A 19,310-nucleotide genomic window follows, 5' to 3' on the forward strand; every position below is an offset into this window, starting at 1 on the left:
TCTTAGGCTCTCCTTGATGTCGATGACCTTGAGAGTTTTGAGGAATATTGGTCAGATATATTTGATAGCGTGTTTCTCAATTGGGATTTGTCTAATGTTTTTCTCATGGTTACACTGGGGCTATGGGTTTGCGGGAGGAAGACCTCAGAGGTAAAGTGCCATTCTCACCACATCATATCAAGGGTGTGTACGATCAATATGACTTAGCACTGTCAGCGTCAGCTTTGGTCTCCCAGCTGAGGCGATCTTTTTTTTTTTTTTTTTTTGACCGCGCTGGGTCTTCATTGCGGTGCGTGGGCTTCTCAGTGCGGTGGCTTCTCTTGTTACGGAGCACGGGCTCTAGGCGCACGGGCTTCAGTAGTTGTGGCACGCGTGCTTAGTTGCCCCGCGGTGTGGGGGATCTTCCCGGACCAGGGCTCGAACCCGTGTCCCCGGCATTGGCAGATGGATTCTTAACCACTGGACCACCAGGGGAGTCCTGAGGCGATGTTTGTCAGGCTTCTCCGCTGTCTCCCCTCCCCCTTTTTGTGCTGTCCTCCTTGGAAGGCAGTCCCTCTGTGTAGCCCACACTTGAGGGGTGGGGCGTTATGCTCCTGTCCTCCAGGGCAGGGTGTCTACATGAATTACTTGGAGTGCTTGTACACAAAAGATTTGTCTGTCCTCCCCCGTTTATTTATTCACTTATTTATATCACTGTGAACTCGTGGGCATTTATTTTACACTTTGGTTTATAAGCCAGTACTGCTTCACCTTATTGTTCAGCTTGTTCCAGCTGCGGTCACTGGGAGCTTTTTCAGCTCTCTTTGACGTACCCCCATCATCTTGGGGTTTTTTCGTTTCTTTTTTTTTTTTTTCCTCCGCAGTACGCGGGCCTCTCACTGCTGCGGCCTCTCCCGCTGCGGAGCACAGGCTCCGGACGCGCAGGCTCAGCGGCCATGGCTCACGGGCCAAGCCGCTCCGCGGCACGTGAGATCTTCCCGGACCGGGGCACGAACCCGTGTCCCCTGCATCGGCAGGCGGACTCTTCAACCACTGCGCCGCCAGGGAAGCCCTCGTTCTCATTTTTGATAGCACTTCCTTACTTTTTGGCACTACAAGATGCTCCAGGCTTACCTTGTGTATTTCCTGCCCTGGTCCTAGAATCAGCTGGCTCTCCAAGGCCACTCCCTTTTTAGCAAACGCTTCCTCTCAGTTATGTTGATATGGAGTTTTGTGGTTGGAGTTACGTTATTTCTCCTCTTGATGGTTAGTTATAGTCACCGAAGCCTCCAGAGGTAGGTGAGGTGGAGCTGCGCCTGGGAAATCCACCCCTGGACACTCCTGGGAGCTGACCCCAACGGCAGGCAGTTGCTTCTCCATACTTCTCCTACCCCTGCCTAATGCTTTTTGACTGATCGAAAAATGGTCGGATTTGGTATTTACTCTGGAGTTTACTATCCAGTTGGGAAGGTGAGGTACATAATCGTTCAGTAGTTCAGGTGCTAAGTTCTCCAGCTAAACCTTCCAGGTCTGGGAGGCGAGTCCATGTGGTCTGGGCCAGCGTTCTTTTGCTGCCATTCAAAAATGGACCTCCCCTTTGGGAGGGTTCATGCAGGGTTTGTGGCTCCAGGCAGGCTCAGGGCAGGCTGTCACTTTGAGCTGTGATCCTGAATCATTGAATAGCTTAAATCCTTCCGTTGTACTGTCATCCTTATGAAGACGTGTAACTTGAGCCCTGCTGGAAACACTAACTTGGGATCTTAACAGGAGTTGGTTTACAAGCCTCTTGCCTTCTATTCATAGCTCCGTGTGTGTCCCCTTCAGGTGGCTCTGTCAGAAGCATCCCAGGCGTGGGGGAGGGCGTGGGGGAGGGCGTGGGTGGCCTCCCTAACCCTGGCTGCTCTCCTAGTCATCAAATTGCTCTCGGAGCCGCTCCAAAGGCTGTGGTGATTAATGACACCAATTTCCAAACCTCTAGCGTTTGCAGCCTGGTTTTTTAAAAGGAACTCTGGTGCCTTTGTCAGCTGTCCTAGTCCTGTCCCCTCCCCCTCTCCACCACTGAACTCCTTCTTCCCTTTCCTGAAAGAGGCTTTGAAATGGAAGGAACAGCATTTGGGCTTTAAGATGTTTTGTGCTGAAGGGCTTTTTTTTTTTTTTTTTTTTTTTTAAGAGTTCATGATTTGCCTGGTTAGGGGTTTTAACTCATTGTTGATTTTTTTGGTTGGTGGTGGTCGTCCCCACCCTCCTTTCTTGTGGCTTTGGAAGCCAGTCTCCAGAGAATACAAGGTTATGGTTGTTGACAGGACATAGGACATCAGCTGTGAGCTGCTCCTTTTTCTAGGGCACTGGTGAAAGTTGTTGTCTTAGTCTGTTCAGGCTGCTATACAAAATTACAACAGACTGGGTGGCTTATAAACAAGGAAATTTATTTCTCACAGTTCTGGAGGCTGGAAGTCCAAGATCAGGGGGCCAGCATGGTTGGGTTCTGGTGGAAGCCCTGTTCCGGGTTGCAGATTGCCGACTTCTTGCTGTGTCCTCCCGTGATGAAAGGGGCAAGGGCGCTCTGGGATTCTCTTTTAAAAGGGCACTAATTCCATTCATGAGGGCTCTGCCCTCATGGCCTCACCTCCCAAAGGTCCCAGCTCCAAATACCATCACAGTGGGGATTAGGATTTCAACATAGGCATTTGGGAGAGGGACAAAAATATTCAGACTAGAGCTGTTGTCCTTCTCAGCATTCTCTCCAAACGAGGGGCACTGAGGAATGGGGTTCAGGGAAACTGGAAGCAGAAGCAATACGTGAATAAACAGTGTTTGAATGTTTACTCGAGGAATCCACGTCATAGGGACTTCCCCGCCGCGAACATTTATTTATCGAAAGCTTGCTCTGAGCCAGGCCCTTTGCTGCGAGTCTTCGGTGCATCCTTTACCCAGCGGCCCCGGGAGATGGGTGGTGCTGATCTCTCTATTTTACACGGGAGGAGATGGGTTTAGTGACACAACACAGAGTCACCCTAGGAAGTGGTGGCTCCAGGACTTGAACTGAAGTTTGACTCCAGCACTCATGCTTTTCACCCCTGTGTAGAAGGAACCTAAGAGGTCCTGTCTGGGGTGGCGAGGTGTCTCCTCCACTGGGCTATGGCTCTGTTAGGGGATCCAAACTGTCTGGCAGATGGATGTGTATTGAAGCCTTCAGCTGCCCCGTTCACTTGCCAGACCTAACCGGGCTGTACCTACATCGCAGGCTCGCAGTTCACCACATTTATGAACACCCACTGTGTGTCAGGTTTGATGTTATGTGCTGTTAAAGGGAAACCCATAGTCTGCCTTTGCGAATTTTGTAGCATGATCGTTTCATCTGCAACATGCCCTTAGCTTCTCTCACTTTCTCACTCCCAGCCCTCAAGCCCCCAAGTTCTCCAACCTCTTGCCACCCGCAACAGTCATGAAAATTTGGGGCTATGAAGTAGAAGTGTGATTCATTCATCGAAATGATGAATGAATGTTGAGACCCACCTGTTGAGACCCATTCATTGCTTGGTTTCTTCACTTCACCCTGCTACATTTTGTTCGACAAAAATTTAAGAAAGAAAAAATCAGCCTAAAATATTGTTCATTGGCACCAGGGCTCCTGAGAGCAGCCATCATCCCTCAGATCCCACAGCAGGAACTTTGACCTTGTTTCTTGTTAGTTGGGCAGCCTGTGACCATAGTGTGTGTGGTGTCTGAGCAGGAGGAATTTGGCTTTGCTAGATCTGATACCTGATTCTCTTTTCCCCTGCTTGCCTCTGAAGCATGACCTCTGCCCTCTGCTCTCTGTTTAGGAGCTGAGGGCAAAACAAAGAGGGTGGTAACTTAAACTGGCTTTCTTTTTTTTTGTAAAGACAGGAAGGGTTTGTGAGAGGTGTCAGTTGTTGGTATGAGTAGCTCGATAACGCAGGTGTTGCTGATGATCCTGACTTGCAGCAGAGGTTCTTGGAGTCTTTCTGGGCCTGGGGCAGCAGCTGTCCAGGCTGGTACTCCTGGCCCCTGCAGAGACCTTCCCAAGACAGAGGGATCAATGGGCCCTGTATTGTTGAGATCCTAGTTAGCACCGTGTGAGGAAATAGTAACTGCATGAGCATAAACAGCTCAGACACAGAGTAATCGTGAGGCTTGTGGGTCAGCTGGTCTCCTACAGCTGTCCTGACTGGCTTCCACATGACCTGTGCTCCGTCCTGGGGCCACGGCAGGTATAGGTTGTGGCGGGGGGGGAAAAAGCTGAGCCTTGTCCAGCTCTCTTTGTGTTGCAGCAGCTGGGGCGGTGGGGGGAGGTGAGCCACCACACAGCCTTGGTCCCATTCCCCCCGCACCCCGGACCCCGGACCCCGGACCCTGTAGCCGGATGCGTGTGTGGGTTTGTGCCACCGAAAGTGCCAGACTTCACATTGGGCTTTTGCTTGAGGCTTCTTAGAGAGCTGCCCTCCATGGGGCCGGAGAGTCTGCCACAGCCTCGCTGGCTGAGGTGTGCTGAGCCGGAGTCCAGGCCCTCTTAGGAGTAGCACGCGTAGGGCCGAGAGCCCCCCCGGTGCCTCTTCGAATCCGTAGGCAGCACGAGCCTTGCCTGGTGCAGCTGTAGGCAGACCGCTGTCTGGCTGCCTTTCCCCATGACCCCACCACCCAAGCGCCTGGCTCCTCTGTGGCCAGCGGGGCCGGTGAATGAGAACCCTAGAGCCGCCCCTGAATCCCGGGGCCCTTCCCCAGATGGTACGGACAGCCACGCCGGCCAGGCCGTGCCAGCGAATCCCTGTAGATAAGCCGCTGCCCCCCCCCCCCGCCCCCAGCAGCCTTCCTCCCCGTGGGCGCAGGAAGAGAGGGACCGGAGCTTTTCATCCTGGGCCTGGAAGTTAGCGCTGACTCTGCTTCTCCTCCTGTCCAGGGAGCCCGTCTATGGTTGAGAGCTGAGAAAGCAGCTTGGAGATCGGAGAAGGATTTCTTGGTGCTCTTGCTGGGGCAGGGCCGCGGGAGGCTGGGGGTCTGTCCTCAAGAGTGGCTTCCACGCAACTCGGCCTGGCATCTATGCTGAGCGACACAGCCGGTCTTCCCAACAAGGGAGAGGGCTGCAGGAGCAGCTGTGCTCTGGCCTGGCTGCTCCTGGCACAGTTCCAGGTTCAGCCCAGACACCGGGCAAGGACCACTCGGTCGTGTGTATCCAGGGTTTAAGCCTCTCGGTGCCCCTGCACACTGGCCCCTTTGGCAGGTGTTGGTGGAGTTCGTGGACTCCGTGCTCACAGGCGTCACTGTGGTGCAGGAGTCTAGGTACTCAGCCCCAGTCCGAGTCTTACTGTTGAAAGGGGAGTGAAGTGAAACTGCTCCCAGTTAAGGGAGTTGGGCGGGCTGGGCAGATTTAAGGGCCTGCCCCAGCGGTAGGGGCGCCCTCTCACTCTCAGTCCCCCTCTGGGATGATCTCCCTCCCTTCCCCCTGGAGAGGGAGTTGTCTTGCTGTGGCTCTGTAAAGGCTGCATACCCTTCCTCTCCTGCTGCCGTGTCCCCTAAGCCCCCTACTTACTGGTGGGAAGAGGCTACAGCCCTGGCCTGATACAGCCTGTCAGCATTCTCCCTGAATCTCAACCTGCACTGTTAAGCTTCTGGCTTCCAGGGCCCAGCTTCTTGTGTGACACGCTCCAGGTGAGACACAGGCTCTCTGTGTGGCAATTCCATAGTCCTGGTCACACAGGGAAGACACCCCTCTCTTTGATTCCACCCCTAAACCCCTTTTCCCTCTGCAGATACGCTCTGGATTGGTTGGGGAGTGCGGAGCATCACACCATCGTAACCTCTTTCTCCCTGCTGAAAAGACTTAAGCGTCAGCTTCTCTTTTTACTATCATGAAGCTTTAAACAACTTCAAAATTCTTCAGCTCACAGTTAAATACAAACAATAAATATATTCTTAATATGTATGCAGCAGGCACATTTGTTTATGCTGAATCCTGCTATCTTGCCCCTTATTTGTTTGGGTATCTTTGTTCTCTTTTGGACCTCTTCTAATTCAGACATCATCTTTTTCATAGTCTCTTTTTTTTTTAAATTTATTTATGACTGCGTTGGGTCTTCGTTGCTGCGCATGGGCTTTCTCTAGTTGCAGCGAGTGGGGGCTACTCATTGCGGTGGCTTCTCTTGATGCGGAGCATGGGCTCTAGGCGCGCGGGCTTCAGTAGTTGCTGCACACGGGCTCAGTACTCGTGGCTCGCGGGCTCTAGAGCGCAGGCTTCAGTAGTTGTGGCGCACTGGCTTAGTTGCTCCGCGGCATGTAGGATCTTCCCGGACCAGGGCTCGAACCTGTGTCTCCTGCATTGGCAGGCGGATTCTTGACCACTGCGCCACCAGGGAAGCCCCTTTTTCATTGTCTTTACTCTGAATTTTTTTATACTAAGACAGAAAATATTTTATATACAGGGGAGCTAGATTGGTATCATATTTCTAAGCTTTAATTTTTCATTGCTGTATGCAAAATTCTATACCAGCAGGATTTTTAACGTTTTTATTGACATGTAACTTACATACAGTGAAGCTTACAAATCTTTTTTTTTTTTTTAATAAGTAAATGTATTTATTTATTTTTGGCTGCATTGGGTCTTTGTTGCTGCGCACAGGCTTTCTCTAGTTGTGGTGAGCAGGGGCTACTCTTCCTTGCGGTGCGCGGGCTTCTCACTGCAGTGGCTTCTCTTGTGTAGCACGGGCTCTAGGCGCGCACGGGCTTCAATAGTTGTGGCTCGCAGGCTCTAGAGTGCAGCCTCAGTAGTTGTGGCTCACGGGCTTAGTTGCCCCGCGGCATGTGGGATCTTCGCGGAACGGGGCTCGAACCCGTGGCCCCTGCATTGGCAGGCGGATTCTTAACCACTGTGCCATCAGGGAAGTCCCGAAGCTTACACATCTTAAGTGCATTTTTACATTTGTAGACGTCCATGTATCTACTTCCCAAATCAAGATAATAGAACTTTTCCATCCAGCAGCGTGTTTTTTAAATTTGATACAAACTCCTTTTCCCATAGTTAAAAGCCATATTTTATTAAAGCATAGACAGAAGGTGGTGGCCCCATTATTCTTAGTGGATGTGATGACGTTATTAATCTTGGGTTTTCTATCTCTGATGGTGGAGCCTTGCTGGAGTTACGAGTCCTGGGCTTGGGCTCTGCCACCACCTGGCTGTGACCCTGGGCAGGTCACCTTGCCTCACCTCCATCTCCTTCTCTGTAATTATGAAGAGGAGTTCCGAGCTTTGACAACCAGTGAGTCAAAGCTGCTTAGTCAGGCTCTTAGTAGTATAACAACCCTGCCGTTCGTTAGGACCTCATCTTCAGGAGAGTACTGTACCATGCACACCATGTGTTGTTTGATTTAACAACTCTGTGTGATTGGTATTAAGTAATACCATTTTATAGATAAGGGACTGAAGCTGACAGCGGTCACTCATCTGCCTTGGCCAAGGTCACTCAGCTAATAAACGGTGGAGCCAGGCTTTAACCAAACCCAGTTCAGCCTCCCAAGTCCTGACTGCTAGTTGTGCTAGGAAGGAGTGTGGGGACCTCATGGGGCTCTTGGCTTGTGTTGCTTCAGATTCTTCTTTCCTCTGTCTCTGCAACCAGCTCGAGGCCTGCGTAGTCCTGCTGTGAGTCTGCCCTGTGGTCCTGGGTGCCAGTAGTGGTGGTCTTCCCCTTTGAGGATGAGCTGTGTTCTTGAGTCTATGGGTAAATCATCTCCCCTGCTGTTCTGAGCGTTTTAATGTCTTCCACCTTAGCTTTTGGACCTAATTACCTCTCCCGTATCCCCTGATTTTTTCATTTATTCTCTTTAAGCTAACAGGTTGCTTCTGATGTCCTCTTGCCCAGCTCTCAGGGTGTTAAATATTCAGGAATGCTTTTATCCAGAGTAAAGTGTAGCTGAAGAGTCACCGGCCAGAACCGCCTCCAGGGGCCCTGGTTGGGCTTGCTGGGTTCTCAGCACCACGCCCTCCCCACTCCTCTCCCTGTCCTGGTCCCAGGGGGCCCCAGGCTAACCTTGAGTGAGCAAATCTAGAGCAGACCAGCCTCTGGCCAAAACAAAATCTGGTTGGTTTCCTTAATCTGCTCACTATCCAAGCTGTGCCGGGACTCAGCTAGAGGAAGTCTCCGAAGCAAACAGGAAGCACACAGGAAGCGCGAGAGACACCCACCAGCTGGAATTGCTCACTCTTTACCAGAAGGACAAAGAGTATGAAGTGGGTGACTTCATGGATTAGAGAAGAGAAAGGTGAACATTTCAAGTGGAAGCTGGGGGGAGGGGCGACATTCCAGCAGCATCTCGCATCGTCGAGAAGGCTTCAGGTGTGGAATAAAGCCAGGAACCAGTCTCCACCGCCAGCCTGATCCACCTGTACTGTCCACGGCACCCATCTGGGGGGCGCCTTTCTGCTTCTCACATTCCTCCCTCCTTCCTGTGTCAACTGCAGCTCTTGGGCTTAAATCAGCCTCCTAGAATCACTTGGGGATTATTTTGTTTTATTATTTTATTTTTTTGGCCGCGCCGCACGGCTTGTGGGATCTTAGTTCGCTGACCAGGGATTGGACCCGGGCCCTCAGCAGTGAAAGCTCCCAGTCCTAACCACTGGGCCACCAGGGAATTCCTGGGGAACTTGTTTTAAACACATTGATTTCTGGACTGCACCTCTAGAGATTCTAGATTCAGTTGGTCAGGCTTATTTTCTAAACGCCCCGGGTGATTCTGATGAAGAAAAGTTTGAGACCCACTGACCCACAGTGTCCAGAGCAAGGAGGAGCAGCGTCCCGCTCTTCTTCCCTCTTTCTCTCCCCGCTTGGGCCCAGGATGGGCTGGGCGTGTGCCCATTATGCCTGTTCACGGACCAGAGTGTTTAGGAGCTCCGATCCCTTCTGCCCTTTCGTGTGCCCTGTGGGGAAAGGTGTAGGATGCCCCCATCCTCGAATTCTCTCCCGTTTCCCGTGACGCTTGTTCTCGTGGCCGCTGAAGAAACCAGGTTTCTGATTTGGAGCGTGGCGGAGGGGGTCACGGCAAGGAGGGGCCCTCGAGGTGCTGCTCTACCCATTTCAGCAGCTTCATGAAAATATCCGGGAGGAAATTCATCCCACTTGTGTGTTTTTCCTGGTGCTGGAGAAACTGGTTTTTTTAAAAATATATATATTTTTGGCCTATTCTGTATCTTATAAGGAACTTTGACCACAGCTTTAGCTCTTAAAGGGAATTGGATCTTGGTCTGAAAGAAGGCTTTTACTGGGGACTTCCCTGGCGATCCAGTGGTTAAGGCTCCGTGCTCCCAATGCAGGGGGCACGGGTTCGATCCCTGGTCAGGGAACAAAGATTCCTGCAAGCCACGTGGTATGGCCAAAAAAAAAAAGAATTATTAAAAAACCTGAAGACTTTTACTGTGCCATTTTGGGTTATAATTCCATCATTTGACTGCGCCTGTGGGTAATTCTAGCTGCTGGTTCAGGAGGAAAGATTCCCACAGTGGGCTTGCCTCCCCCAGACAGCAGGCAAGCTCAGTGAATTCACTTTTACCACCTGCCAGGGGCTCCGTCTCTGATTTCCCAGTCTGGGGAGGGGATGACCTAGGGCTTCCTGGGGCTCTGAGTGTGGCCTTTGCCTGTCTGAGGCACCTCCATGTCTCCATGTGCCCTTCGTGGCACAATCAACTTCCTCTGTGCTTTATTGATTGGGAAGGTTCAAGACCTCTGCTCATGTGATCACTAAGTGGGTCCAGGAAAACCACGAGGCAACAGGCCATAAAAAAACGCCATGTGTGCCTGCTCAGGTATCTGTGGAAAGCAGGACCAGCATCCAGGCAGAGCATGTCACCAGGCAGTTTGCGCCAGGCGGAGCACCTGAGAGCGCTTAAGAAATACAGACACAGGCCCTTCTCCAAACCTTCATCGGACCTCCGGGGGCTGGCTGCACAGGTGATTTTGTTGTGCAGACAGGGTTGAGAACCGCTGCATGAAAGTTATTTGTCTCTTCTGGCTTGTTTAAAAAAATCAGATGCTGCCTGGGCAGGTTTGGAAACCCACTGGTTTGATAGGGACGAGACTTAGATGTTACCTCTGTTTTTCTTGACTTGTAGATGCTGGTTACCTCCTACCCCAGTGGCCCTCAGCCCCAGCTGCTTTGGTTTTCCTGGAATCAGAGCCTTCACCTCTGTTCCCCTCACCCCACTCATTCATACCTCCTCCTCCAGTGCCCCAGCCACGCTCTGTTGCCCGGCCAAGATTATGTGTCACGTGGATTCGTGGTAATCACCAACCTGTAATTCCATCGTGGCTTCCCATCATCGCTGTTGCCTGGCCTGGCCCTGGGCACCTCCTCCCACTGGTGGCAGGAGTACACAGGGACCACAGGATCGCTGTGACTGTCAGCCAGAGCCAGTCCTCGCTGGGCCAGCAAAGGTACTGCCACAAAAAGAGTCTCTCATCCACCCAGCAGCCCGAAACCAAGCACAGAGGGTGGGCGTTGCCTCCACCGTTCTTCCTACAGCCGGGAGGATGGCTGGCGTCCAGGCTCCGTCACCATGTGCTGGGTGGCCTTGAGCAGGGCATTTAACACCTGAGCGCAGGCTGTTCATCTGAAAAATGGGAGATGGTTTTAAAGCTTAAAGGAGATAATGGTTGTGCAGGTGTTCAGTAAATGTTAGCTGTCTCTGAAAATCATCTCATTTGGTGAGCGCTCTTTGAATTCCCTGTTTGTCCAGAACATAGAGAGGAAGGCAGCAAAGAAGCCAGAAGCACAGACCTCACCTCAAGGGCCATAGTGTAGAAGCTTGCCAACATCATTGACTGGGGTGAAAAGAGAAAGCATCTTAAACTAAAATATTTCAGAACTGGCATTTCTTGTCACTAATTGAGATTCCACACCCCCCCCCCCGTGCTTCCTTCCTTGTACTCTTGGGGAATAGGTGGCCCCCGCTTCAAGCCTCTTTTCCTTTAGTGCCGTCCAGAAAGGAAACTGTTGTTCCTGGTTAGTGAATCACTCTTCCTGCAGCTCACTTTTTAAATGAGTTGCTGGGAGAACTTGGACGTGGAGAAACGATTTGAGGTTGCACAAAGCAAGCCCTCTGTGCCTGCTTCTCGCATGAGCCCAGACCATTGCTTCCCACAGACGTTCCCCTCTTCGTTCGCACCCCGTCCTCTGACTGTCGGGGAACGCGCTCCCCGCGCTCAGGGGCAGGTCAGGGTTGTCTTGCTCCGAAGACCCTTCCTGCATAGACTCTATTCTGCGCAGGGCATTCTCATCCAAACCCTTTCTTCTCAGCTTAGGTTCAAATGCCGCACAGCGTGTTTAGGACACAGTACCTACTCACAGTGCTCGTTTGTCAAACATTCTGTGTACGTTCTGATACCTTTTCGTATCAGTCTTCTAGAGGCTTCTGGAGATAGCCTCCTCATCCTTCTTTGCAGTTCCAAAACTTAAAAAAAAAAAAACTGGCACTTCCGAGGGTACCACTGACTGAGTGACTAAGATGTCAGCGCAGGAACACCAGCTGCCGGGTGTGCAGGTCTTGGTCTCGGTACCCGTGTCTGTCTCCGCCCTCCCACACCTCCCCCTCGTCCTCCCTCAGCCCTGCCTCTGCCAGTGGAGAATGGAACTGAGGTCTCTATTTAAAAGGGAAATTTGGCCGCTGTTCTGACTGCCAGCAGAGCTCGCTGGCTGTGGTGTGTGTTTGGTTTTGTGTGTGTTTGGTTTTTTAATGTGTGTGAGACTTCTGGCCCATCAAAAATGAGAGAGCTGCGGGGACGAGGCTCAGGATGAGCGAGTGAAATAAGGCTTTGATTCCAGCCTCAGACTGAGACCGGAGACGGCAGGACAAAACAGCTCTTTTGATAACGACTTGCACCTGGCCAGGCCCTGGTCCCTGAGTGCCCACGAGGTTGGCCGAGCACCTTGTCTGAGGAGCTTTCCACCGGGACTCCCCGTTCCCTGGTTGGCCTCACCACCCACTCTGGCTTTGCACAGAGGCAGGCTGTGATCTGAGCTACCAGACCGCAGGTCAACTGTTTGTTGAGCTAGATCCTAGTGTCTCCTGAGCCATTTTTTGGTACCCTGTGTTGCCTGTTGACTTAACTGTCACCAGGCTGGCATATGCCCATTCCTCTCCTGTGGGTGTTTATTTGTATGTGAGTGTACATATCTGGGGATGGGAAGTCAGCGTGTTTGCACAGAACTGTGATCCTAGAGTTGGGGGACCACTTTTCGCTTTACTGTCGGATGGCTGTAGGGCCAGGAGATGTGTGGTACAGCCTAGTTAGGGCTCATGTCCTAACTTGCGGAGAAGCCGGACAGGGGGTTAGGGAGAGGGGAGGCAGTCAGCCAGGTCATCAGAGCGGGGCAGTGACCTGTGGTTTAGAGAGGGCTCCCTGGGTGGCAGTCTTTGGCCTAACCCAGCACTTACGATTTCTCCCTTGCAGTTGGAGGCCCCTCCCCACTAAGTGCCTCTTTGCACAGCACTGGCCCCCGCCCCCACGCTCACCGGCACCACTGCAGCGGGACGGGCCATGGCGGGTCGGGGAGGTGCAGCACGACCCAACGGACCAGCTGCTGGGAACAAGATCTGTCAGTTTAAGCTGGTCCTGCTGGGGGAGTCCGCAGTGGGCAAATCCAGCCTCGTCCTCCGCTTTGTCAAGGGTCAATTCCACGAGTACCAGGAGAGCACAATTGGAGGTGAGTGGGCCCGAGGGAGAGGGGGTGGCCTCAGGGAAGTGGAAGAAATGCCTTGGCGCGAGGAGAAGGGAAGCTGACTGCCCAGGGGCTAAGCATGCCTGGGGCAGCGGCACCTCGCCTCATCTGGGCCCTGGAATCAAACCCAGCAGCTGGCCTCCATGTCAGAGTCCCAACAAGCATCTAGTAGGAATTAGCTGAGAGTCGAAAACTGCCTTCCTCTCCTGGTTCCGTCCCTTGATTTCTTTGTGTGGCCCCGGGTACACCCTTCCACTGGCCTGGGGAGGGAGAGGCTGCGTCTGCCTCTCTGAGGGCTCTTCTTACCGCTACCAGGCAGTGCATCTACCTCGGCCTCCCCCACGTTCCAGAATGGGGAAATGGCCTCGTGAGTGGGCTGGTGTTTCTGAAGCTGACCTTTACCCCTTTCTTGAGCTCAGAGCCCGTCATTGATTTCCCAGTGGTCAGCACTGAGCACGTGAGGGTCTGGACTCAGCCTCCTGCCTCAGTGGCCAGTACACAGCCCGAGGGGCTGGGGCCGACCTTGGGCTTGAGTCATCCTTTTTCTGCCCTCTTGGTTGGCAGGAGGTTTCCAGGCAGCTGGAAACAACGGAGGCCGTGTCAGCAGTCTTCTGCTGCCTCCTCAGCACGAGTCAGGAGCTGGAGAGGGGAAGTGAGGCCGTGCCCCAGGCCCCTCAGGGCGGAGGGGGGAGGGCCGACCAGGAGAGCGGGCTTCCTGCACAGAGCCGCTGGGATCCTCGGCTGGGACTCCCACCTGCCAGCCCCAGCTGCGAGGCTCCTTTGAAGCACGTGCACAAGTGCCGTGTGTTCCCCTGCCTCCTCAGGTCAGAGATGGGGTCACTGTGTTCCCTGAAGGTCGAGCCAATCAGGAATAAAGTCGAGGGCAAAGCCGAGGGTGGCGGCTAGCCAGCGTGCCTGGAGGTGGCAGGGGTAGCGGGAAGCCGGCCACCCAGCCCCCGCCTGGCATTAGCACGGCGTGTACTTCAGTCTCCCCCAGCGTGGCTGAGTGTGTGTGTGAGTGTCCTCAGGACACCGAAGGCCAGCCGTGCCCCTGGGTTGGAGCAGACGGAGGGGCTAGGACTGTTCTCTGAGGGGAGGGAGGGGAGGGAGGGGAGGAGGAGCGTGGGCCCACCCTTTTGTGCTTGGAGCCAGGCTTCTCCTAGACTTTCCCTGTCCTGCCCCTGGCCGCTGTCCTTCAGGGAGGGCTCCTGAAATGGCTGAGGTACAAGCAGGCTTCCCTTCTCCTCCCACTCTTGCCTGGCTGGGTCTGTAAAGCCTGTGCAGCCCCCAGCCCCCTCGACTCAACAGAAGCGCCCGCTCCACCTGCCTTGCTCGGCTTCTCTGGCCGCCGGGTTGGGGGTTTTCGGGCTTCTAAGTGCCAGAGCCCGGGTGGCACGGTGCAGATACGTGAGGGTGTCTCCTCGGCCCCTCTGCGCCTGGTAACACTGCCCTCCCTCTTCCAGCGGCCTTCCTCACACAGACCGTCTGCTTGGACGACACAACAGTCAAGTTTGAGATCTGGGACACAGCTGGACAGGAGCGGTATCACAGCCTGGCCCCCATGTACTATCGGGGGGCCCAGGCTGCCATCGTGGTCTACGACATCACCAACACAGTAAAGATTTTCCCTTGCTTCTCAACCCTTTGTTCCTGAATGGGGGGGGGGGGGCACATTTCCTCTGGTGTTCGGGGGTGTCTCGCCAGAATCTTCAGGGTGATGACATCTTAGACACCTCGGCTCCGCCAGCGCCAGCTTCTCCAGTGAACAGCCCTGGGCAGGATGCCTGCTCCGCCCTGTTGACGCTCTGGCCCTGTCTCCCCAGGATACGTTTGCACGGGCCAAGAACTGGGTGAAGGAGTTGCAGAGGCAGGCCAGCCCCAACATCGTCATCGCGCTCGCGGGCAACAAGGCCGACCTGGCCAGCAAGAGAGCTGTGGAGTTCCAGGTGGGGGACGGACCAGGCCCCGGGGGAGGACGAGCCAGCTCCGCTCGGCTTCCCCAGGCTGTCCGGGCTTTGTGAAGGGCCGCGTTGGGCGACAGCAGGGGAGCTTCTGTTTGCTGTCCCCTCGCGGCTCAAGCATGGGCCTAAAGGGGATGCCGTCCACCACTCCGCCTTCTCTGTCAGTGGTGGTGGGGTGTGTGTGCATATGGGTAGCAGAAGCTTCAGCTAATTTTCTCTATGAACTGGCTTTTTAACGAAACGGTGAAAAAGACAGACTTTTCCAGGTAATATGTGCAATAGGAGATTTTAAACAGTACAAGAAGGTATACAGGATGAAATTTGGGTCTCTGACCCTAGACACTCAATCTCCCTTCCCCCAAGTTGCTCGCAGTTTCTTGTCTTTCTGGAAACATGCACAAGCATATGAATCCCTTTCTTTTCATACCATATACTTAACTTTTTTACCACTCCCCACCCGATGGACTTCTAGGTCGTGTGTAATTGCAAAAGACTGGAAACAGTGCAGTAGTCGACATCACATACTTTTGTCCAAATGTGCACGTGTATTTGTAGGATAGCTTTCTAGAAATATCTCCTAGCCTAGTGATTTTGAAGAGCAAGAAGGCAGAATGGGCCTATGGAGACCTGAGTCAAACTTCTGCCGACGTGTGTGAGCTGAGAGGTGCTGTATGTGGAGTGGGGAACTCAGAGCAGGGGGAGCCTTAGGGCTGAAAACCCCTGTGTCGTCTCTGTTGTGTGGAAGACACTGTGATCAGGGAAGATTTTTATCCTGGGCCTCAGCCCCCTGCCAACTGTCAGTGTTTCCCTCCCACCCACTTTCTCACCTCCATCCAAATCAGGAAGCACAAGCCTATGCAGAGGACAACAGTTTGCTGTTCATGGAGACATCAGCAAAGACTGCGATGAACGTGAATGAAATTTTCATGGCAATAGGTAAGTTGCCTTGGCTCTCCTCCCCCAACCAGGGTGTGTTACTTGCCTGCTGTTCTGTAGTAGGTCTGTGGGGTCCCTTCACCAACAGATCTTTTTCCATTTTTGATACTTTGATAAAATTGTTTTTTGTCATCTGACTCTCAGATATAGATAGCTCACCCCAGAAGTTTCTAAAGCCTGGGCCAAAGTCTCACCACTTCACTTCCTGACCCTGCAGCGTACCACCCACCTAAAGCTGTACATCACCAGCCCCCTACCCACTTAGGATTTTGGGGGGCTCATTTGGCTCTAGAGTCATCCTGTGTGGGTTTGAATCCTCGCTCTCTCACTTGCTAACTCTGTGGTCCTGGGCAAGTTATTTAACCCCTCTTTGCCTCAGTTTCCTGAAAGACCCAAAATATACTTGGCACATAGAACACACATCCATCAGGATGTTGGTTATCGCTGATTGGGTGGTACCCAAGTGGACTTGGGAGAGTACTAGGGTTCCCCCACAGACACCCGTCTTCCCCCTCGTCTCCCAAACAGCTAAGAAGCTTCCCAAGAACGAGCCCCAGAATACAGCTTGTGCTCCGGGCCGGAACCGAGGAGTGGACCTCCAGGAGAATAACCCTGCCAGCCGGAGCCAGTGCTGCAGCAACTGAGCCCCCCTTACCTGCCCACTGCCCCCACCTCCTCCGCCTCAACGACCCGACTGGAATCCACTCTAACCAATCGCACTTACCGACTCGGGCCACCACTGGGGGGCAGGGGGAGGGGCCCACCATGGTTTCTCCATATCATTTTGATCATAGGCCGGAGTGAGTTATTCCACCTGCACCTTTCTGTACAAATACTAATTCAATTTTAAGTCTTAAGTCACTTTTTTAATATATATGATCTGCTCTTCCCACTTCTGCCCTTTCTACTGCTCTCCCACTCCTCCTTTGCCGGTAGTAGCCACGTGCCCCTGTTCCCCCCACCCTGGTGTATGGGGAGGCGGGGGTTGGAGCAGTTACCCTTCTTTCCCTCTTGCTGATTAGCGGGCTCAGCAAGAGCATCCATATCCTTAACTGTGTTTGGAGTGCGCTTCGTTCTGGGTGACGGGGCAGGTCCTAGGGGCCAGGGAAGGGGGAGACAGCTCTTCCCTCAGCTGGCTGTCATCAGGCTGCAGCGTCCCCTCCCCACCCCCTGACTCACAGCTGGGAGAGAACCCACAGCATTACCACAGCATTATTGTGACAGCCACGAACCCATTGCCCACAGCCCCCTTCCCCCTCGTCCTTGGTCACCCTGACCTCTGGCTCTGAGCCCTGTTCTGACCAAATCACAATGATGAGTATTTGGGGGTGGGTGGGTAAGGGGGGGGTAGTGGGAGGGGATGGAACCAACTTTTTCTGTATTTTGTATTGTATGTTTTCTTCAACATGTAACCAATCAGTATCTTGTCAATATAGTCAGCCGATCGATCGACCTCCCGCTTGTCTTCCTTGTCTTTCTCTGGCAGAGTTTATCGGACCGTAGCCTCGCTAGCTGACTTGAAGTTAATTTAAAATGAACCTCTAAATCTTGTTAAACAAAAGCTTTCTCCCCCCCCCCCGCCCCCAAAGTGAGGGGATGTTGGTGGTCATGGTAACCAAGAGAAAGAGGCCAGCTGTTACCAGCTCTAACTGGGTGGAGTGGGGTGAGAGTGAGCTGGGGCTGAATATCACCGAGGTTGAAGTTGAGGGCCTTGCATTTGCCTGGAGGAGCCTCCCCAGCTCTTCCAGATTATATTGGGGTATGTGCAGTCTGTATTTGAAAGTAGTTGGTCTCTGAACACCAGAAACAACCTCTTCGGGGTTTTTTGATTAGTCTGTACTAGGCTCGTGAGAGATGGGGTCCTCTCACCCTCTTCTCTGAAGAGGAAGGAACACCGACGACCTCTGGAACCTTGGACCGGTCATAAGGCCAAGACAGCAGCCCCACACTGGGTCCGAGCCACCTGCTCCCTAGTCTCTGGGGCGCCCTCTGCTGGTTCTGGAGTCAAGCGATGCTGGGGCCCTTTTGGCCCTCTGCTGCTCCCTGCTGGGGCTGCTGGTCCAAGCAGTGAGCTGAGGTGAGTAAAGCAGCACTGCCCACTCTCCCCCCAGCTTCCCGGGGGGCCAGATTTATCGTGGACCACCACCTTGCGGTGCCTTTCCTGCCCCTCTGGGCCCTCCACCTGGCCTCCCTCTACCTTTGTTCTACCTCCCCCTCTGACCCCAGCCCCGAGAAACGACCACAGACTCTGAAGCTGTTGTGTTGCTCACTGCGGTGGTGGTTTACTGGGTCAGGCTAGTTTGGAACCCTTCTTAGAGGCACGGCTCCTGAGTCTCGAGGCGGGTCCTGTTTGGGCTTCAGAGGAAGGCAGCACCCGGCACCGGCCACGGACGCACAGCTGGCCAGACGGGGTCGGGCAGCAGGTCATGGCGGCGGGATCCAGGTCCGGTGGTAATGACATTTGCTGGTGCACCTTCTGCGCCACGCGGAAGCTGCTCCCATCAGGGTCACAGCCCTCCAGTTGCCGCTGGCCAGTCACCATCAGGCATCCGCTGTCCACTTGAACCACCAGCTCCTCGGGCGAAACCGTGGGCATGCATCTTCATCTGGAAGCCAAGCTGCCACATCTTCCGCGAGATGCTGCACCGGCAGGGTGATCACCTGGTTCTGTTCAGTAAAGGCCACGCTGGGACATCGGGACGCCGACTGGCTCCCGTTGGGGAGACTGCTACCGACCCGCTGCATCCGACTGAGCAACTGCTGTTGAAGGGCGCGAGGCTCCGAATGCAGCGCTCGGCGCTGGGCCGGGGGGCGGACGCCGGGAGCAGGGGCCCTCGTGGCCCCGCGTGGCTCCGCTCCTGCTCGCGCGACGCCGCCCTGCTCAGGGGGCTCCCTTGGCTTCCGGCGAGGTTGGCTTCCACAGAGTATGGGGTCAACTGGGTACGTCCTACCTCCATGGGTCAGGTTGGCAGCCGCCCTGGCACCCCCTGCTGCTGCTTTTATCTCGGATCCGGCCGCTTTCTCGGGCCCTTCCCCACCTTAGTCAGAGGGCCCGGCCGCCGGGGCTGAGACCCAACCGGATAGGCCGAAAGAGGCTGGTGGCGCTCGAGCCCAACAATGGAGCTGTCACCAGCACGGAGCGGAGATGAGATTGAGCTGCCGGGCTCTTGCCCTTCTGAGAATCAGGCCTGGGGGGAAGGAGGACTGTCCCCTGAACAGAGCCATCAATGTGACCGCGGGGTCATCCATTCTTGGAACGTCCTGCAATTCTCTGACCACGCACAATCCTGCGACACATGGGGATTGGGAGGTGGAGGCGCCTTCCTGGTTTCCTTCATTCCATCCCGGGCCTGCTGTGGCAGGCTCAGAGCTGGGCTCTGGGACCACAAAGATGAAGACTTGGGCCCTGCATGGGAGGTGCCCACCGTGTGGGCGGGAGAGCCGTTCCGCCCTCCTCTGCCTCTACCCCATCTCCACCTTGGGAGCCTTTTACCTGACCACGGCCATTACTGTGGCGCTCAGCACTTGTAAAATAAACCCTTTTTGTTGAAGTATAACGTACGCAGAGAAAAGTGCGCAAAGAGAACACACCCGTGTACCACTTAACAGGTCAAGAAATAGAACTGTTGCTATTTAATCGCCACACTGGGTGCAACTCTGTGTCCCGAGACGTGTGGGATAGGGCCAGGGTGGGGGCAGGAGGGAGCTGCGCAAG

General features: G+C 54.0%; 2 protein-coding genes across 3 annotated transcripts; one reads left to right on the forward strand and one right to left on the reverse strand.

The window, feature by feature from the left end:
- Positions 1-8,142: 8,142 nt before the first annotated feature.
- On the forward strand, positions 8,143-16,452 carry RAB5C (RAB5C, member RAS oncogene family). Of its 2 annotated transcripts, none has more exons than XM_081220511.1 (6): positions 8,143-8,249; positions 12,431-12,683; positions 14,162-14,313; positions 14,522-14,644; positions 15,502-15,595; positions 16,124-16,452. In XM_081220511.1, the coding sequence occupies exons 2-6, from the start codon at positions 12,518-12,520 to the stop codon at positions 16,237-16,239; spliced, it is 651 nt and encodes a 216-aa protein (XP_081076637.1). In that variant the 5' UTR covers positions 8,143-8,249; positions 12,431-12,517; the 3' UTR covers positions 16,240-16,452. The 2 variants fall into 2 exon arrangements, with proteins under 2 accessions (XP_081076637.1, XP_081076636.1); XM_081220510.1 differs by lacking the exon at positions 8,143-8,249 and adding an exon at positions 9,787-9,931.
- A 505-nt stretch (positions 16,453-16,957) lies between these two features.
- Positions 16,958-19,290, reverse strand: HSPB9 (heat shock protein family B (small) member 9). Its single transcript, XM_081220512.1, is given in 3 exon segments — positions 16,958-18,177; positions 18,179-18,211; positions 18,213-19,290. Coding segments are annotated over 3 exon segments (453 nt in total). The 5' UTR covers positions 18,341-19,290; the 3' UTR covers positions 16,958-17,885.
- Positions 19,291-19,310: the final 20 nt, after the last annotated feature.

Source organism: Mesoplodon bidens (genome assembly GCF_964165515.1).
Source record: "Mesoplodon bidens genome assembly, chromosome: 19".
Lineage (NCBI taxonomy): Eukaryota > Metazoa > Chordata > Mammalia > Artiodactyla > Ziphiidae > Mesoplodon > Mesoplodon bidens.

What these genes read in the sequence shown, in the direction of transcription:
- RAB5C (XM_081220511.1), top strand. Translation starts at nt 12,518, where the DNA reads ATGGCGGGTCGGGGAGGTGCAGCACGACCCAACGGACCAGCTGCTGGG. An exon ending in CCAGGAGAGCACAATTGGAG is followed by an intron (nt 12,684 to 14,161) that starts GTGAGTGGGCCC and finishes TCCCTCTTCCAG; the next exon opens with CGGCCTTCCTCACACAGACC. An exon ending in TGAAATTTTCATGGCAATAG is followed by an intron (nt 15,596 to 16,123) that starts GTAAGTTGCCTT and finishes TCTCCCAAACAG; the next exon opens with CTAAGAAGCTTCCCAAGAAC.